Source organism: Esox lucius, chromosome 12 (assembly GCF_011004845.1).
Source record: "Esox lucius isolate fEsoLuc1 chromosome 12, fEsoLuc1.pri, whole genome shotgun sequence".
Classification (NCBI taxonomy): domain Eukaryota; kingdom Metazoa; phylum Chordata; class Actinopteri; order Esociformes; family Esocidae; genus Esox; species Esox lucius.
The window spans coordinates 37,283,580-37,301,700 of record NC_047580.1 but is presented as its reverse complement, the minus strand read 5'-3'; the positions used below and the strand labels follow the sequence as shown (position 1 = coordinate 37,301,700).

Genomic DNA, 18,121 nt, shown 5'->3' with positions numbered 1-18,121 from the left:
AGACAGCGTGCACCAATGCATTAACTAAGTCCTGTGGTCAGCCCCTGGGCCCTCACGTCTCGTTTAGGCCTAGTGGTTGCACTGTGCCCAGTCTGGAAATCCAGATCCTCTCAGCCTTACGTCTCTGGGCTGTAGACCAACTGGGGTTGGCCTCCAGGACAACAGCCTCTAGGTGGGTCCAACCCTGTGTTATAAAATGTTGAGTGAGAGGGACACCAGTGCTCCTCCTCCTAGTGATGTTGTATCTATGTTGAGTGAATCTGGTAAGTAAACTGTTCCTTGTTTCACCCACATATTGCAATTTGCAGTGTTTACATCTGATCAGGTAAATGCAGTTTTTGGTCGGAGCACTGTGTCCCTCTGGGTCCTGAAAACCTCATTATTGGAGTTGTAAGTAACCCACTGTCTATGTTTATAAAAGTCACCTTTGCCCAATTGTTTTTTACGAGCTCAGAGGGGCCTAATTTTGGCTCTAACCAGTGTTTTCCTGCAGATTCCTCCTGTAGGCTGCTATCAGACTGTGATCAGGAAGTAATTGGAAATCTTGATTAAAAGAGTATAAAGTAGAACCTCAGATTCAGGAGGAACAGTGTGGTTTTCGTCCGGGCCATGGAACACTGGACCAGCTCTATACCCTCTACGGGGTGTTGGAGGGTTCATGGGAGTTTGCCCAACCAATCCACATGTGTTTTGTGGATTTGGAGAAGGCATTCGACTGTGTCCCTCGCGGCATCTTGTGGAGGGTGCTTGGGGAATATGGGGTCCTGGGTCCTTTGCTAAGGGCTGTCAGGTCCCTGTACGACCGAAGCAGGAGCTTGGTCCGCATTGCCGTCAGTAAGTCAGACTTGTTCCCAGTGCATGTTGGACTCCGGCAGGGCTGCCCTTTGTCACCGGTTCTGTTCGTAATTTTTATGGACAGAATTTCTAGGCGCAGCCAGGGGCCGGAGGGTGTCAGGTTTGGGGACCACACAATTTCGTCTCTGCTCTTTGCAGATGATGTTGTCGTGTTGGCCCCTTCTAACCAGGACCTTCAGCATGCACTGGGACGGTTTGCAGCCGAGTGTGAAGCGGTGGGGATGAAAATCAGTACCTCCAAATCCGAGGCCATGGTCCTCAGTCGGAAAAGGGTGGCTTGCCCACTTCAGGTTGGTGGAGAGTGCCTGCCTCAAGTGGAGGAGTTTAAGTATCTAGGGGTCTTGTTCACAACTGAGGGAAGGATGGAACGGGAGATTTACAGACGGATCGGTGCAGCTTCTGCAGTAATGCGGTCGATGTATCGGTCTGTCGTGGTGAAGAAAGAGCTGAGCCGCAAGGCGAAGCTCTCGATTTACCAGTCAATATACGTTCCTACTCTCACCTATGGTCATGAGCTTTGGTTCATGACCGAAAGGACAAGATCCCGGATACAGGCGGCCGAAATGAGCTTTCTCCGCAGGGTGGCCGGGCGATCCCTTAGAGATAGGGTGAGAAGCTCGGTCACCCGGGAGGAGCTCAGAGTAGAGCCGCAGCTCCTTCACATCGAGAGGGGTCAGCTGAGGTGGCTTGGGCATCTGTTTCGGATGCCTCCGGAACGCCTTCCTGGGAAGGTGTTCCGGTCCCGTCCCACCGGGAGGAGACCCCGGGGAAGACCTAGGACACGCTGGAGGGACTATGTCTCCCGGCTGGCCTGGGAACGCCTCGGTGTCCCCCCGGAAGAGCTAGAGGAAGTGTCTGGGGAGAGGGAAGTCTGGGCATCCCTGCTTAGACTGCTGCCCCCGCGACCCGGCCCCGGATAAGCGGAAGAAGATGGATGGATGGAAAGTTATTCCTGAGTACCCTGAGCAATTGGACAGTGTGAGGAGAGAAGTGGTGATTACTGGCAATAGGGTGTCAATAATTTGGGGTTTTGGTTGTTGATATGATTTGAGGGCTTTCCTAAACATGGTGTAAGTGTAACCCCTTGTGGTCAGTGGGGTAACACTTTCAGTGAACCCAAAAGCTTTACGTTTCAGGGCCGTAAATGTCTGGACACAGGATGCTGTTCTGCTGAGATGCACCATTTGTGATACACCCACAACAAGTGTCAAGACAAGATACTCCCATCATAATGGCCATTTGTTTCTGAGAGCTTTCTGTTTGTGTGTGTGTGCGTGGGCTGCATCATTGAAGAACTCATTGTGTGTCTGGATTACTCATTAATATATTTCATAAAACGTGTGATTATGCATGCATATTGATATATTCACAAAACGTGTGATTATATATGCAATTTATAGAAAAATCCCTCACATGATTAACCAGGGTAATGAGGAAATGGAACATCAGGCCTGACTAGACCCGAAACACTGCCCCTGCCCCTACAGAGACACCTGGTGTCGATATTGTAGTAAGGGGCATCGTAAGGAGACAACGGACGAGTGTTCGTGGATGGACACTATCATTATCCAGAACCTTATGATTCTGCATTGTGTCAAAGAGGGAATTGCCCTTTGTGCTGAAAAAGTTTGTGCTCCAATATAAAGAAGGTTAAATGCGCCTAGGTGGCTGGTAGCCAACTTATTACAAGGTTATTAGTGGTTGGAGAAGATGGCTTTATTAAAGATTTTCTTACACTTATATACTCTATGAGCCGAATTCATAGACACAGATTAAGCCTAGTCCAGAACTAAAAAAACAAGCTCAATGGAGTTTTCTATTGAAATTTATTTTTTAGTCCTAGTCTTGGCTTAATCCGTGTCTGCGAAACTGGCTCTATATGTTCCTGATTTTTCATTTTTCATCTGAGACAAAACAATTGCTTTGAGAAAGAGTTGCATATGCTTACACTCATGTTTAATTGATTGATCAACAGGGTTGGGAGGTCTTTTACTTCCTCCCAGTCAAAAGGGAGGGAGAGGTTTGGCCTCCTAACCCTCTGGGATGGTGTTTGACAGAGGGGATTGTTTTAGCTGATGGAGCAGATTTCTGCTCTTTTTGCCGGGATTAAGTTCCTCTCCTCACTTACCATTCCCAGGGCCTAGATTATGGGGCTTATATGGAATTATATGGATTATATAGAATATAAGAGGTTTGTAATAGGATGTTTCTGACACCCTTTATGAATGTATCAGTATAATCATCAATGTATCAAGATATAATAATCAATAATAACCAATATGATAATAATACATGGGTAACAAGTATAATAATCCAGTAACATGAAGCGCCCTAATGGCTTTATAATTTTTATACACATTTCTGAAGTCTGCGCCATCGATATTTAACAAGGAACAGATCTTGGAAGGTTGTGAAACAATGGTGGCGGATGGGGAGAAAGATCCACCCAGGAATTAGCATAAGGGGATGGCCAGGAAGGTTATGCAAGATATCAATGTATAAATGTGTGTCCTGAGTTGGCAAGACAGTTGTTCCAGCAGGTCAACTCTGCTTTTACGATTGCGCATTAAAAGTCAAATTTGAATCCACAAACTCCTGAGTTGTTGTATCCTATTTGGCAAGAAGGTACTTTTTTCCATGACAAATTCAACTGTTTACATAGCGTGTTCATATCAAGGACGTTTAGTTTGTTAAACAGGCAATAGGCTACACATTAAACCCATGTTTCATTAATATTTTCATTTTTTTCTAAAGTTTCTAATAAAATGGCGTTTAGTTTATTTACTGTACAATGGCCTAAAGTCAACAAATTACTGTTAATTACTCCACATTAACCCAAAGAGAGAGAGACGGGTGAGACAAAGCGCCTGTTACAAAACTTGTATTCTCACATGTGTGGAAGATGGAAAATGTTTGCGATTTATTACAATAAAGTCTGGTCTGTAATAACAGTTGATTATTTCAAGTTTAATTACGTGGCACCATGGGAACAACCATCATGACAACAAGTACAGAGACCAACACAGAGTACGTCATGACAGATTGTTCTGATTATGCATTTCAAGTTTGAAGCTTATAGTTATGCTTTGCAGAGGAGTAAAAACAGGTCTCAGCATGGTCGGCTTTTCCTACCTGCTTGTACCTCAGTTGTTGATACTATACCAAACCTTTTACCAGTTCGTTCATCGTGACCTCAAAGTTGTCCTCAACCGGGGACAGAATGTTAAGCAAACCGTGTGGTATGTGTTCAAGAAGGTCTTCACACTGGACTTTGCAACCCAACTGAAGTGGTGCGGGAGGAGGCAGAACACTGTCATCCGGTCAATGTCACTGAAGGATGATATTGTATGTAAGTTCAACACTTGCTTATTTTTATTGGAGGGCAGCCCCGCTCAACAACATTCCCACCACAGCAAGATACATTTCCAGAGGAAACACTGAAGTATGGGCAGCATCCACATTTCCAATGATGAGTTGGTTTTGTCCACCAATGTTAAATGTCAATGTTTGTGTATAGGCTATCCATGTCCATTGTGAAGAGGAGGGCATCAGTGGGGATAGTGAGACCTTTAACAATCTCAACAAAATGGTAAGTGTCCTTTACATAACTGGGATGTCCAATTGAAAGAGGGTTCAGGTAAAAATCTATATATTCAGCCGTGTAATAGGTTTCGCTGCTACAGTCTGAGACGATGGGCCTACCTGGAGGAATCTCCAGGATGACCTATTCCAGGATACCCTGGGTTTGTGAATTTTTGGGAGCATGTAAAATAATCTGGGTCGGGGCTCAGAGTCCCCCTGCAAATACGTTTTCTCTTTCTGATTAATAGATCTTTTGGTCAATAGGGATTTTAAGATCCTATCTACTATGGGGACTGTGTCCTTAAAAATGGGTTTGTCTAGTTTCGAGTAGTATGTTGTGTCGTTGAGCTGCCTGTATCCCTCCCAGAGATACTGCTCTCTGTCCATGATAACAATGACACTGCCCTTATCAGCTGGTTTGATGATAATGCTGTTATTTCTTACCAGGGCCTTATGTGCTTGTATTTCCTCTGGATCCAAATTACAGGTGAGACTGTCAATTTTAAAATCATTTTCAAAGTATTCCAAATCTGAATTGATCAGGTTCAGGACACCGGGTGGCATCTCTGGGAGGGGCCCAGGCAGACCTGTGTTGGGTTAGGGTTAGGGTTAGGTTGAGGCCTAGAGTCCGAGTGATCCCTGTAATGATACTGCTGAATATTAGATCTGATTTGGTGCCAGGTTTTTTGGCTATTATGGCCGTCCACTACAGGGATGAAAGTTAACCCCTTGTTTAATAATGATAACTGTGCCCCAGTAGGGGTAAAATATTTAGACAAATTAACAACATTCTTATTCCCCGTCTCTATTCTGGGGCTCATGGGGCTTACATGTTTAAATATGTACACCAGTAGGCGTCGTGCTGTCTGGTGGGACCAGTGGACGTTGTCCCTCTCGACGTCAAACAGCTCCTCAGGCAGTTTTGGGATGGAGAGGAAGTGCTTGGTGATGTGCTCGTTCAGTCTTGAGAGATGGTCTCTCTCCTGCTGTGGTAGGTTAGAAGAAATGTTAATAAAGGGGACAAAGATTTGTGCATTAGGGCAGGCCCTCCCAGCTGCCCTGACAGCACCCTGTAGTTGTTTGATGGAAGACTTCTCTGGCAGTTGTGCCTTGTTATTAATCCCAAAAGATAGGACCAATTTCTGAACCAAGGGGGAAGGTTTGGATTTGGTCAGTATGACCTCTGCGTGTCTGAAAGTGGCCCCATGATAGCTGTCAATCTGGAGGTCCATCATGTCGAAGGGAGACATCCTGGAGAGGTTGGAGTCCCCCAAGATGACGGTTTTGTTTTTGTGCTGGATCCTCCAGTCCCTTGTTTTGTTGAGCGTGTTCATATGGCGAAAGGGTCTGCGGATTGACAGGGGAGTAAAAACAGTGGGCTTACCAAATGGCAGCCTGGTTTGGGTAGGTGAGCCCTTCTGTGGTAGGGTTGGGGGGATAGGGGAGTTAAAGTCCTCATCTCTGTCTGGCTGTTGTCCCACTGTCTGTGAGCCTGCCGCCGTGTCTTGTTCCAGGGGAGAGGAGGGCACTGCTGGGGGAATAGGGAGGACGGGCCTTGCCAGTCTCCAGACCTGAACCCAATAGAACATCTTTGGAGGGAGCTGAAAGTCCGTATTGCCCAGCGACAGCCCCGAAACCTGAAGGATCTGGAGAAGGTCTGTATGGAGTAGTGGGCCAAAGTCCCTGCTGCAGTGTGTGCAAACCTGTGTGCAAACCTGGTCAAGAACTATAGGAAACCTATGATCTCTGTAATTGCAAACAAAGGTTTCTGTACCAAATATTAAGTTCTGCTTTTCTGATGTATCAAATACTTACGTCATGCAATAAAATGCAAATTAATGATTTAAAAATCATACAATGTGATTTTCTGGATTTTTGTTTTAGATTCCGTCAGTCACAGTTGAAGAGTACAGTACATCTCCTGTATCCGCGAGGGATCGGTTCTGCAAACCCTGGCGGATGTGGAAAATCGCAGATAAGTAACACAAATCGCGGATAAGTATTAATTCAACTCAATCGCATCTAGGAAAACAACATTTCATGCGCGTGAACGTTTATTTGCATAATCGTTATGTAATGGACAGTTTACTTTATATTTGCTTTATATTTGCACGCTTGGATGGCAGAAATTAGCGCGTTTTTAGAATTTCAGACTTGAAAACTTTTCGCGGATACTTGAGTTCGCGAATGTGGAACCGTGGATAGCTGGGGGTTTACTGTACCTATGATAAAAATTACAGACTTCTACATGCTTTGTAAGTGGGAAAACCTGCAAAATAGGCAGTGTATCAAATACTTGTTCTCCCCACTGTATGTATTCATTTGGCATATTTCCCACCGGACATTTGTCATAAGATGCGTTGTTCTAACATACTTTACTTCAAAACCATGATCTAAGCAGGTTGTTGCGATTGGAATTATACTATTTCTTAAGATAATTCAAGTGTTTAATTCAATTCTTTGTAGTCTTTGTAGGCTATAAGTATGTTTCTTTATAAAAACATTTTGTAATTATAGCAGTGATGAAGACAGAACTGGAAACATTTCGCTTTTAAATTACACCTGTTATGTTAGGAGCTGTAATGTTATGAACATTGAAAACATGGTGCTACTATTGTTTAGAAAACAATTTGCGAGAACTAATAGCAGATTCTCAGCGTTCTATCTCCCCCATGTGTTTGGAATAGTGCAATCACAGCTTGACACAATCTACCACTAGTTGAAGCAATCTACCTGACCTCACCACGGTAACAAAACGCTGTAGTTAGTTGAGTGACATCTGTATGTTGTCAGATTTAACAGTTCACCATTGCAGAAGTCAGCAAAGCGCAGGAAGTCTAGGTAACGTTTCCCCTTCACAGGATTCCAGCCAAGGTCAGGGTAGCCTTCAGAAACCAGCATGGGACAGCTCTGGAGATCACAGCCAGCCACGTAATGCCCCACCTACAGAGAGAGCGAGAGAGGGGGGGGGGTGGAATGGGGGAAAGAGAGAGAGATTGATTAATGGAAACAGCAACACAACACCGACCCAGCAATGTAGTACCTAAACACCAATGTTGCACTACTCAGCAATGGCCACAAAGTTAAGTAAACACACAAAGCTATGTCCAGACAGAAAGCTACATAAATACACAAAGCCCTGCCACCACAGCCTTCCACCACAGCCACATAATGCCGCCACAGTCACAAAACCTTGACTCAAGACACCAATCCAACATAGCAAAGGAACACCAAAACAATGCAAAACCAACACAGCAAAGGAACTGCAAAACAATGCAACACCAACACAGCAATGCAACAGCAATACAGCAACGCAACCCAAAAACATGACTACACCAGCACAAAGTATCGCAACGACAAAACAACAACCCAAATAGAGCAACATAAACCCAAAACAGCAAAGCAACACCAACACAGCAAAGCAAGTTGTCACAAACTGATTTTACAGAACACCCAGCCTGAAACACCAAGGAGGAAGCAACAAGTGTTCATGCACAGGGGCTAGGAAAAACTCCATTAAAAGGGCTGAACCTTAGGAAGAACAAGGCTTGGAGGGGTGATCAGTCCCTTTCTGACTGTGCTGAGTGAAGATTTTAAGATTACCAATTGTAGTAATTAATGCATCTGGGCTGTGTCCAGAGTCTATAAAACATAACCCAGGTCAGAAACATGACCAGATGGACAAGGACAGCCAGGAGGAGGAATGGTCACCGGACTGGCAGCTGGAATCGTCAGGTATCATCTTGATCTAGACACAACCAGGAGGATTCCTGAGTTGTGGTGAATGACCTCAAGTCCTCCTAAGTTTAAACGGAGCAGGAGACAGGGAACATTTTGAGTTGAGCATTCCTTAGATTAACATGTATTTACAACCCCGTTTCATAAAGAGTTGGGATGCTGTGTAAAATGTAAAGAAGCACAGAATGCAATGATTTTCAAACCATTTAAATCCAACATTCAACTGAAAATACACTGCTCAAAACAATTAAGAGAACACATTCATCACAGTATAACACCAGGTCAATTAAACTTCTGGGATATCAAAAAAACCCTCAAATGACTGTATATAAAATATTTACTGACTCATACAGATAAAACTAGTCTACATTGCATGCACAATTATTAGGCAAATGAGTATTCTGATCGTATTATTTCTACGCACATTTTCCAACTCCAAAGCATATAAACTTGAATGCTCATTGAATTGAATCATTTTCAGGTGATATGTATTTGTGTAATGAGGGAGGATGTGGATCCTGCCAAATAAAGGTGTGCATCATTATTAGGCAGCTTTATGACCTCAGGTAAAATGGTCCAAAAAATGGACACTGAAAAGTAGTAAATTGTAGAATATCTTTCAGAAGGATGCAACACTCTGAAATAGCTCAACTATTGAGGCGTGACCACCAGACACTCAAACGTTTTGTTACGAATAGTCAACTGGGATGCAAAAAGAAGAAAAGACGCAAATTAACTGCAAAAGTATTACATTTGAACCTACCAGGAACACATTATCCTCCAGTGCCACCATATTCCAGAACTACAACCTACCCAGAGTGTCCAAAAGTACAAGGTATCAAGTGCTCAGAGACATGGCCAAGGTTAAGAAGGCTGAAAGAAGACCATCACTGAATAAGATTCACACGTTGAAGCATATAGATTGGGCAAAGACATACCTGAAGACAGATTTTTCTAAGGTTTTCATGGACAGATGAAATGAGAGTGACTCTTGATGGACCAGATGGATGGGTCTGTGGCTGGATCACTAATGGACACAGGGCACCACTTTGAGTCAGGCGGCAGCAAGGTGGAGGAGGGGTACTGGTATGGGCTGCTATCATTAAGGATGAGGTAAGAATAATGGGTTGGACCTTTTCGGGTTGATGATGGACTGAAACTCAACTCCCATACCTACTGCCAGTTTCTGGGAGATACTTTCTTCAAGCAGTCGTCCAGGAAGAAGTCCTCAGCATTCAAGAAGGCCATGTTCTTTATGCAGGACAATGCTCCATCACATGCATCCAAGTACTCCACTGCTTGGCTAGCAAGGAAGGGCTTCAAAGATGCCTGAATAATGACCTGGCCCCCTTTTTTAGCTGACCTAAATCCTACTGAGAACTTGAAGACCTTTCTCAAAATTGAGATTTACAGTGAGGGAAGACACTACACCTCTTTGAACAGCATTTGAGAGGCTGTGGATGCTGCTACAGCAAAAGTTGATTGTGAACAGATCAAAAAACTGACAGACTGCATGGATGGAAGGCTCATGGCAGTTATTGAAAAGAAGGGTGGCTATATCGGTCACTGAATATTTTCAGGACAGAAGTGTTATTTAATTTTCATTCTGTGTTACTTATTTGTTGCACTTACTCTAGAAATTGTGAGTTGGAAAAATATTTTTTGTGATTTTGTTGCCTAATAATTCTGCACACTAATTGTTGCCTGATAATTGTGGATATTTATGTTTTCCCCTGAGAAAAATCTAAACTCATTTTTCCTTTGTTCAACATTCAGGTTTGAGGTTCAATTATATTTTGAATTGACTGAGAGCATTGTGTTTGTTCAACAATAAAATTAATCTAGAGGAATTCACTTTGCAATTCAATTTGCCTAATAATTGTGCACACAGTGTATATACAGCTCCAGAAAAAATTAAGAGAGACATCTGAACCTTTTTCTTTTCTTTCCAAAAAAGTCGAAAAGGAAGGTTTTGAGTGAGGAACAGAAGGGTTAAAATTAAGAGATCACTGAAAATTGAAAAAAGAAAAAGGTGCAGTGGTCTCTTAATTTTTTGTATGCTGCGTATTCATGTAAGTTGCTCTGTTTATCACAAGCGACTCATTTGATAACACAGAATTGTTCATATTAATATATGGGCTAATTACTAAAGGCTATTTGTAGCCAGGGTCAGCACAGTTCCTCAACAAATGTAAAATTAGCTTAAAAACCGCTCCAAAACCGGCCTACAACGAGCGCCCAAGCATCGTGAAAGAACTCACTCACTCACTTTGGTGTTTTGCCTAGCTCCCCCCTTACGTTCTTTGCGCTCTCACCTTCCAAACATTTCTAGTAGCGTCATACTGGCAATACTAGAGAAACCGTAGCAACAATAAGACTTCCGGTTTTCGGATTTTGCCTTCAAAATAAATGTCCACGGTAAATATAATATTAAATTATTCTATTTTGCTGCTGTGCTTAGTGTATATTGTAAATATATAGATAATAAAAGGTATATCTACATATATATTTTTTTATTAAAGACAAATGCTGTTTAAATAGTACTTCACAAAGGATGAATATTATTCTAAGGTTGAGCATGTTGAGAAATTGAGATGGACTAAACTATTGTTGTTAACACTTCATATTTAAAAATGTTGTAGATTTATCCTTGATGATGTAATTCTTGTTAATTTTCTGGTGTTCATTAGTTTTATATGGGCTCTTTGGACTAAATCCTGCAACACTATACTTTCCACCTTCTCCCCCAGTGCAACACGTTATAATATACTGTACATGGGATACATATTGCATCCTAGAGCAAAAGCTATTCTATACAACACAGTGAATTTACTGTAGGAAATGTTCAGGAGAGTGTCTACTAACCAACCAAAATGAGTTTTGGATGGGCACTGTGTGCTACATCCAGAAACACAATATGTTCCATACCCTATTCAGCCCCCAGGGCAAAACCCTATAATATACAGGACATTGGATAAATATTGCCTCATACAGAAAAAAGAAAATCATAAGCCGCAGTGAATGTATTGCAGGAAATGTTCAGGAGAGTCTGTAGATTCAAAGTATGCAAGAAAATCAAGGGGCACTGTGTATTTGCAATTTTTATTGGCATTTCACTCCGCCCATACTCCGCCACAATGTAACTCAATAGATATGAAATACATATTCACTCATACAGAAAAAACTATTCTATACACTGCAGTGAATGTATTGTAGGAAATGATCAGGAGAGTGGATAGAGTGACTGTATGTATTCAAAAAAATCAAGGGGCACTGTGTATTTGCAATATTTGTTGGTATTTTACTCCGCATACATGGCCACAATGTAACTCAATGGATATGAAATACATAGTCACTCCACTGAGTTACATTGTGGCCAATGTTATGGATGGAGTAAAATGCCAGCAAAATTTGCAAATACACAGTGCCCCTTGACATTTTTGCATATAGTCACTCTATCCACTCTCCTGGACATTTCCTACAATACATTCACTGCGGCGTATAGAATAGTATTTTCTGTATAGGGCAATATGCATTTCATATATATTGAGTTACATTGTGTAAAATGTCAGCGACAATTGCAAATACATAATGCCCCTTCATTTTTTAGCATTTAATCACTCTCTACAGTCTCCTGAACATTTCCTACAATACATTCACAGCAGCATATACTGCTCCGGAAAACATTATTAAGAGACCACTGAACCTTTTTCTTTACTTTCTAAAAAAAGTTGAAAAGGAACGTTTTGAGTGAGTCTCTTGATTTTAACCCTTCTGTTCCTCACTCAAAACGTTCCTTTTCGACTTTTTTGGAAAGTAAAAATTTTCTTTAGTGGTCTCTTAATTTTTTCCGGAACTGTATATCAGTTTTGAAGTAATTTGTTGGCCTCCTTTATTTAGAAATGTTCCTAATTTTCGTAACCCGGAAGTGTTTTTTTAATGTTGCTCACAAGACGTTGATAACATTTCTACTTTACTGTTCAACTCGTTAAAATAAATTCAGTAAACCCTAAGTGTTGGAGATTTAAAAAGTGTTAATAAAATTAATGAAACCTTGTTCGAAACGGGTCGTGAGAAGGAACAGAAAGGTGAGTATGTATAGACTATGTTTCTCGCTACTGTCTGAGTTCTTTGTCTCTTTCGCCAAAACTTAAAGGCATTGATTGGCTCGGCACGCGCCTGAAGTTATATTCTAATGTTTGTGAAATTTGCTAAATGTTTAGATTTTATATCCAACACTATGTAAGCTTAAGATTTAAATAGCTGCAACTTCAGGATTGTTTTTCGTCGGAAATCCCTCCTGGAAACATTACTAAACTAGTTAATTAACTTATAATTAAATGCGGTTTTAATGCGGGGCTGTGACTATCGAGGAGGGGTGGTCGTGTTTAATTGTTCTCGAGAAACACAGGCAGAACTTTGGTGCTTATTGATTGTCAAATCTTTTTTCGGACGAAAAACATGAACAGCTGAAGTCTGAGTTTAGGCTGCGGTTCTGTCTCCTCTTTCTAAACGGCACTGGCGATGAGCTTCCCACCATATTCTTTTCACTTATCCGTTTGTTTTCCATTCAGTTGAGATGGAGCTCGAAGAGAGGAACAGGACACGTCCCACATTTTGACGGATGATAGTGGGTAGTGTTGAGATAAATGAAGTTTAAATAGTGCTGATTTAATAACCATGTATTTTTATGTTTTTGTTTTATTAAATTATATGTTGCAGCCAGGTATAACTTCCATGGTTTAAAACTCCATCATACTGTTGAAATTCTCACACCTTATCTCTGGGAAGAATAGGTAAAGTAGTTCAATTGGAAAATTATAATGGAATGTGTTGATAACATTGTAAAGCTGACTTCAAGTTGTATTGTGGGTACATGTTGGCTTTATAAATCCATGATGTGTACCCATTGATTTGGACAGTATAGTTCATCAATGCCTTGTGTGCTCAGTTACAGTTTTGCCCTATCATAACCCATGTGCGTTTGCTTATGAGCCTCTCCTTTTCACACCTACCCACAAGGGAGTAAATGTGACAACAGCTGTTGGAATGTGAAATTCAACCTGTCTGTAATATTAATTTTTAATTTTTTATATCATTCTAGAAAAAACATTGCTCCACCTCAATCCAATGTATGCTAGAGATACTATGGACTTGTTTTTTGGCATCATAGCATTTAATATTAAAAATACACACAGGATCAAGATTCCTCGTTCACCTACCTACTGATACAGACAAACAAATGTGAGATGTATGGATCATAAGGTATGAGAAGCATCTCAAAGGCCTTATCAGTGATATCTTATTAGTGTGCTCATCTCTATCATAGTTGTCAAAGTCATTACTGATTCAAATGAAGGAAAGGTTTGTGCTTTTTACTGAACGACTTCAAAATGGTTTAACTTCCCATCACCTGTCATTAATGTTCATTACCTCTTGCTATCCTCTCTCATGTAACCCTATCCATGTAACCCTATCCATGTAACCCTATCCATGTAACCCTAACCCTGTCATTAATGTTCATTACCTCTTGCTATTCTCTCTCCTGTAGACCTTGGAGAAGGTGATTGATGGGTATACTGCTTAGGATGCTGTTAATCTCATTCTTTTTGGCCTCCACTGTCCTTCCTTTCTTGCTCTCTTCCTCTTTATCTGTTCTCCTTTCTTTTTCTCTCACTCTAATCATCCTGCCCTCTCTCCCACCCTCCTCTCCAGGTGTGTGGGTGATTGTGAGAGGTGCCATCGTCATCATTGCATCTGATTGGAGCTGCCGTGTCAGCCCTGAGGGGGGGCAGGAAGATGTGGAGGAGGAAGGGCTGGGGGGTGGGACAGAGAGGGGATTGGATGGGGACCCAGAGGGGGTGTGGTCTTCAGACATTGAACAGAGCTTCCATGAAGCCCTGGCCATTTACCCTCCCTGTGGACGAAGGAAGATCATACTGTCAGATGAGGGCAGGATGTACGGTGAGTAACCCGATCCCAAATCCTAACACCCAACTAAAGTGTCAGTTCAGTCAGATGTACAGTGTGTACACAACCACAGAGTGTCAGGGTAGAGTTCAGTCAGATGTACGGTGTGTACACAACCACAGAGTGTCAGGGTAGAGTTCAGTCAGATGTACGGTGTGTACACAACCACAGAGTGTCAGGGTAGAGTTCAGTCAGATGTACGGTGTGTACACAACCACAGAGTGTCAGGGTAGAGTTCAGTCAGATGTACGGTGTGTACACAACCACAGAGTGTCAGGGTAGAGTTCAGTCAGATGTACGGTGTGTACACAACCACAGAGTGTCAGGGTAGAGTTCAGTCAGATGTACGGTGTGTACACAACCACAGAGTGTCAGGGTAGAGTTCAGTCAGATGTACGGTGTGTACACAACCACAGAGTGTCAGGGTAGAGTTCAGTCAGATGTACGGTGTGTACACAACCACAGAGTGTCAGGGTAGAGTTCTGAGGATCTGCCAACATTTTTCCTGCCTCTGTCTCTTTGTGTTCCAGGTCGGAATGAGCTGATAGCTCGTTACATTAAGCTGCGCACTGGAAAGACACGCACACGCAAGCAGGTTGGGAACATAGAACACATTTTTTATATTGAAAACATTTGTGAAGTCTCTCTATATGCATATGTAGGAGAGGTACAGTAAGAATTGACATGGAGCAGTACCTTGACTAATGTAACCTTTTGAAGACTACATACACTTGCCCCCAGACGTAGTCAACCTCCCTTTCCACATTTTATTGAACCTGAACATCAGAACGTCACTAATTACTTTTTGAAAAGGGTGGAAATAACCCATGTGCTGAAATTACATGTTAATTTTAAATGGAAAGTAAAATGTTTATACAAATTAAGGTAGGCACTCTACAACAAGGAGACTATGTGGACACATGCAGCGTGCCTATTTTAGTGCAAATGAAACCATGCCAAGGACCTAAACAATTTACTAGCTGACCTGTGTTCATGGATCTAAGAGCCCTGCTCGGTTTATATTCTTCAAACATATCAGAAATGTATTTGGGGCCTAAACCATTCAGTGATTTATATACTAAAAGCACCACTTCTGTCTGTTCTGTAAGTGACTGGAAGCCAATACAAAGATTTAAGAACCAGAGTGATGTGCTCTGTTCTCTTGGTCTTGGTTAACATTCTAGCAGCAGCATTCTGAATGAGCTGCAGCTGTTTTACAGTCTTGTTTGGGAGTCCAGTTCTGGAGTCCAGAGCGACAGAATAACAAACAGAAAATCCAGAAAAACGCATGTCAAATATGTTATATATTGATTTGCATTTTAATGAGTGAAATAAGTATTTGATCCCCTCTTAATCAGAACGATTTCTGGCTCCCAGGTGTCTTTTATACAGGTAACGAGCTGAGCACACTCTTAAAGGGAGTGCTCCTAATCTCAGCTTGTTACCTGTATAAAAGACACCTGTCCACAGAAGCAATCAATCAGATTCCAATCTTGTCCAAGGATGTCAGGGACAAGATTGTAGTCCTACGCAAGGGTGGAATGAACTGTCAATCTCCCTTGGTCTGTGGATCCATGCAAGATCTCACCTCGTGGAGTTGCAATGATCATGAGAACGGTGAGGAATCAGCCCAGAACTACATGGGAGGTCCATAGTCACCAATAAAGCAATTGGTAACACAGTACACCGTGAAGGACTGAAGTCCTGCAGCGCCCGCAAAGGTCCCCCTGCTCAAGCAAGCACATGTACAGGCCTGTCTGAAGTTTGCCAATTAACATCTGAATGATTCAGAGGAGGACTGGGTGAAAGTGGTGGAGGCAGATGAGACCAAAATCTAGCTCTTTGGCATCAACTCAACTCACTGTGTTTGAAGGAGGAGGAATGCTGCCTATGACCCCAAGAACACCATCCCCACTGTCAAACATGGAGGTGGAAACTTTATGCTATGGGGACAGGACAACTTCACCACCTCACCACAGGGGACGATGGACCGGGCCATGTACAGGTGCTGGTCATAAAATTAGAATATCATCACAAAGTAGATTTATTTCAGTAATTCCATTCAAAAAGTGAAACTTTTAATATTTATAAATTCATTCCACACAGACTGATATGTTTCAAGTGTTTATTTCTTTTAATTTTGATGATTATTACTGACAACTAATGAAAACCCCAAATTCAGTATCTCAAAATTAGAATATTACTTAAGACCAATTACAAAAAGAATAGTTTTAGAAATGTTGGCCAACTTAAAAAGGATGAACATGAGAAGTATGAGCATGTACAGCACTCAATACTTAGTTGGGGCTCCTTTTGCCTGAATTACTGCAGCAATGCGGCTTGGCATGGAGTCGATCAGTCTGTGGCACTGCTCAGGTCAGGTTGCTCTGATAGTGGCCTTCAGCTCTTCTGCATTGTTGGGTCTGGCGTATCGCATCTTCCTCTTCACAATACCCCATAGATATTCTATAGGGTTAAGGTCAGGTGAGTTTGCTGGCCAATTAAGAACAAGGATACCATGGTCCTTAAACCAGGTACTGGTAGCTTTGGCACTGTGTGCAGGTGCCAAGTCCTGTAGGAAAATGAAATCTGCATCTCGATAAAGTTGGTCAGGAGCAGGAAGCATGAAATGCTCTAAAACTTCCTGGTAGATGGCTGCGTTGACCTTGGCCCTCAGAGAACACAGTGGATCAACACCAACAGTTGACATGGCACCCCAAACCATCACTGACTGTGGTAACTTTACACTGGACTTCAAGCAACGTGGATTATGTGCCTCTCCTCTCTTCCTCCAGACTCTGGGACCTTGATTTCCAAAGGAAATGCAAAATTTACTTTAATCAAAGAACATAACTGCAGCAATCCAGTCCTTTTTGTCTTTAGCCCAGGCGAGACGCTTCTGACGCTGTGACTTGTTCAAGAGTGGCTTGACACAAGGAATGCAACAGCTGAAACCCATGTCTTGCATACGTCTGTGCGTGATGGTTCTTGAAGCACTGACTCCAGCTGCATACCACTCTTTGTGTATCTCCCCCACATTTTTGAATGGGTTTTGTTTCACAATCTTCTCCAGGCTGCGGTTATCCCTATTGCTTGTACACTTTTTTTCCTTCCCTTCGCCACTCTATTAATGTGCTTGGACACAGAGCTCTGTGAACAGCCAGCCTCTTTAGCTATGACCTTTTGTGTCTTGCCCTCCTTGTGCAAGGTGTCAATGGTCATCTTCTGGACAGCTGTTAAGTCAGCAGTCTTCTTCCCCATGATTGTGTTGCCTACAGAACTAGACTGAGAGACCATTTAAAGGCCTTTGCCTGTGTTTTGGGTTAATTAGCTGATTAGAGTGTGGCACCAGGTGTCTTCAATATTGAACCTTTTCACAAAATAAATTTTTTCTGAGATACTGTATTTGGGGTTTTCATTAGTTTTCAGTTATAATCATCAAAATTAAAAGAATTAAACACTTGAAATATATCAGTCTGTGTGGAATTAATGTATAAATTATACATGTTTCACTTTTTGAATTGAATTACTGAAATAAATCAACTTTTTGATGATATTCAAATTTTATGAAAATGGGTCGTGGATGGGTATTCCAGCATGACAATGACCCAAAACACACGGCCAAGGCAACAAAGGAGTGGCTCAAGAAGAAGCACATTAAGGTCCTGGAGTGGCCTTTTCAGTCTCCAGACCTTAAGCTGTGATGGCAATTCCATCGATCGACACTTAAAGGACTAAGAAACAGAGACAAAATTATCTTGGCACAATATAACAGTTTATGAATTATTTGCAAATAAGAGAGACGCGTCAACCACTTACAAACATAATCGTTCGAGGAGTCTCTGACTCGATACAGGTCAGTCAACAATATATATTACATAGAAAAGGGGTGTGATAAGTTGTTGCCCATCTGTCTTGTGTCAGGTTTTACCCAAAGGGCGGGCTGTCCCCCCACCTTATCCTTCCTGCCATAATG

At 42.1% G+C, this 18,121-nt stretch overlaps 2 protein-coding genes across 2 annotated transcripts in view; one reads left to right on the top strand and one right to left on the bottom strand.

Annotated features, from left to right (window-relative positions):
- Positions 1-3,906: 3,906 nt before the first annotated feature.
- On the bottom strand, positions 3,907-6,043 carry LOC109615546. Its single transcript, XM_020044991.2, has 2 exons — positions 5,268-6,043; positions 3,907-4,185 (listed from the first exon to the last, which is right to left on the bottom strand). Exons 1-2 carry the CDS (start codon positions 6,024-6,026, stop codon positions 4,183-4,185), a joined length of 762 nt encoding a protein of 253 aa, XP_019900550.1. The 5' UTR covers positions 6,027-6,043; the 3' UTR covers positions 3,907-4,182.
- Positions 6,044-8,114: 2,071 nt separating this feature from the next.
- Positions 8,115-18,121, top strand: part of LOC105007719 (transcriptional enhancer factor TEF-5) — a 44,461-nt gene continuing 34,454 nt past the window's right edge. Inside the window, exons 1-3 of the mRNA XM_034295852.1 lie at positions 8,115-8,172; positions 13,891-14,139; positions 14,676-14,740. Coding sequence (XP_034151743.1) covers positions 8,115-8,172; positions 13,891-14,139; positions 14,676-14,740 — 372 coding nt within the window. The remainder of the gene's footprint in view (positions 8,173-13,890; positions 14,140-14,675; positions 14,741-18,121) is intronic.